The 1,654-nt window shown below is 36.6% G+C and overlaps 1 protein-coding gene across 1 annotated transcript in view; it reads right to left on the reverse strand.

The window, feature by feature from the left end:
* Positions 1-285: 285 nt before the first annotated feature.
* Positions 286-1,654, reverse strand: part of LOC138003869 (phospholipase ABHD3-like) — an 18,725-nt gene continuing 17,356 nt past the window's right edge. Inside the window, exon 9 of the mRNA XM_068850148.1 lies at positions 286-1,654. This exon is cut by the window's right edge and continues 6 nt beyond it. Within this exon, the coding sequence (XP_068706249.1) occupies positions 1,458-1,654 (197 nt within the window). The 3' untranslated portion in view covers positions 286-1,457.

Consider the following 1,654-nt stretch of genomic DNA (forward strand, 5'->3'; position numbering starts at 1 on the left):
TGGGTCTTTTTCCATCTCATCCACAGAACGTCAACTCAGTAGAGGTTATCTTTAAGTGCCGGCTTATCAAGCGATTAAAAATGACACTTATTATACTTCCTTGTTCTGTGTAGGACTCTTCAAATGTTGTCTAGGCAAAGTTAATGAAGAGTCGAGGTGCCATAAGAGTTTCTGGGCTTTTAAGGCGAGCAGGCCTGTTTCCTTCAGGTGGTCAATTTTACTTTTCTTGTCAACAAAAAAAGTTGATTTGATTTGAACTGTGCACTGAATAAATTGACACTACACTTTGATGAAGTCCATTTATTATTTCCATTTTAAATACATGTACTATCATTATTATCCTTGCTGTTCAGGCAACGTCAAGCATCTTACAACACGATATAATACAACAAGAAAAAGCACTGTTTCCAGGAGCGCCTCCTGCTGTCTCTTAATTCGACCCTTCAATTCAATACAGTGCTATACTCGTTCAAAGACTGCTGAGCAAAAATTTCAAAACAAGGCTGCAACTAATATTGAGGAGTACCAATTCCTCATTAATAATATACCTGAGTTAGCCATTTCGAATTTTCTCATGTAGATCATTAACAAGTAATCACATGATTTTTCTCGTGCAATTTGGAATAAATAACGGCTCTTGCAATTTTGTTCGTCTTTGAAAAAAAATAATTGTGCTCATTTGTCGAAATCATGTGATAAAGTCATAGCAAAAAGTTGGACTTTTGCAAATTCTAAATGAAAAAAAAAATTATATATATACACGTCACCACTAATTTGATTGGTCTTGAATTTTAATAAATATATTTCTGCGAAAAAACACTGATTATTTACAAACGTTTTGTAACATAAACATTTTGTACACACACTGGCTAAAGGCCTCTATTTTCCTACTAATCCCGTCAGCATGAGAAAAAAATATACTGAGTGATGCGCAAACATGAGATTCTGATTTCCACCTTGGAACTAAGTGCTTTATGGGCCACTTTAAACAATAACATAATACTCTTTGTTTTCCCTCCAAAATTTTGCATAAGCATTGTTTTTATTTTCTCTTGGGACCACTGCAAGTCCCTAGAGAAACTGGAAACAACGCTTATGCAGAAATTTGGACGGCAAACAAAGCCAATTATGGTATTTTTAAAGGTGGCCTATCACAAAGGCATCTACCATTTGGGGAAGAAATTTACATGTTGGTGTCTACGCCATGAGGGTGACAATTTGTCACCTTTATTCAGAGTTACTATAAAAAGAGCTTGTTGTCAAAAAAGAGGAATTATAGATAGTGGAGAATATTGTATTAAGTTGGTATTTTTGGCAGCAGGGAATAACTGTTAGGGAAATATTATCCTTCCTAAGACTACCCCCAGATGCCTACTGTCATTCACCAATGTTTTTACTCAAACAACATGGCGTCTACCAGGCGAGTCCACCAACAGTAAGCATTTAAGTTTAAGCACTCAGGAGTGAGCTTCCTCCACCATCTCTTGGAGTTTGTCCTTTCCAACCAGATTAAATATTCCTCTCGCAAACTCAACAAAAAGCCTTTCCATATAGTTTGACCTGTCAATCCTTGTTCCTTCCAAAAATCCAATGTGTCCCCCATAGGATGTCAACACCATGGAAACCAGTGGATTTTGTGCCACTGATTCTACGG

This window comes from Montipora foliosa, chromosome 5, assembly GCF_036669935.1.
Source record: "Montipora foliosa isolate CH-2021 chromosome 5, ASM3666993v2, whole genome shotgun sequence".
Lineage (NCBI taxonomy): Eukaryota > Metazoa > Cnidaria > Anthozoa > Scleractinia > Acroporidae > Montipora > Montipora foliosa.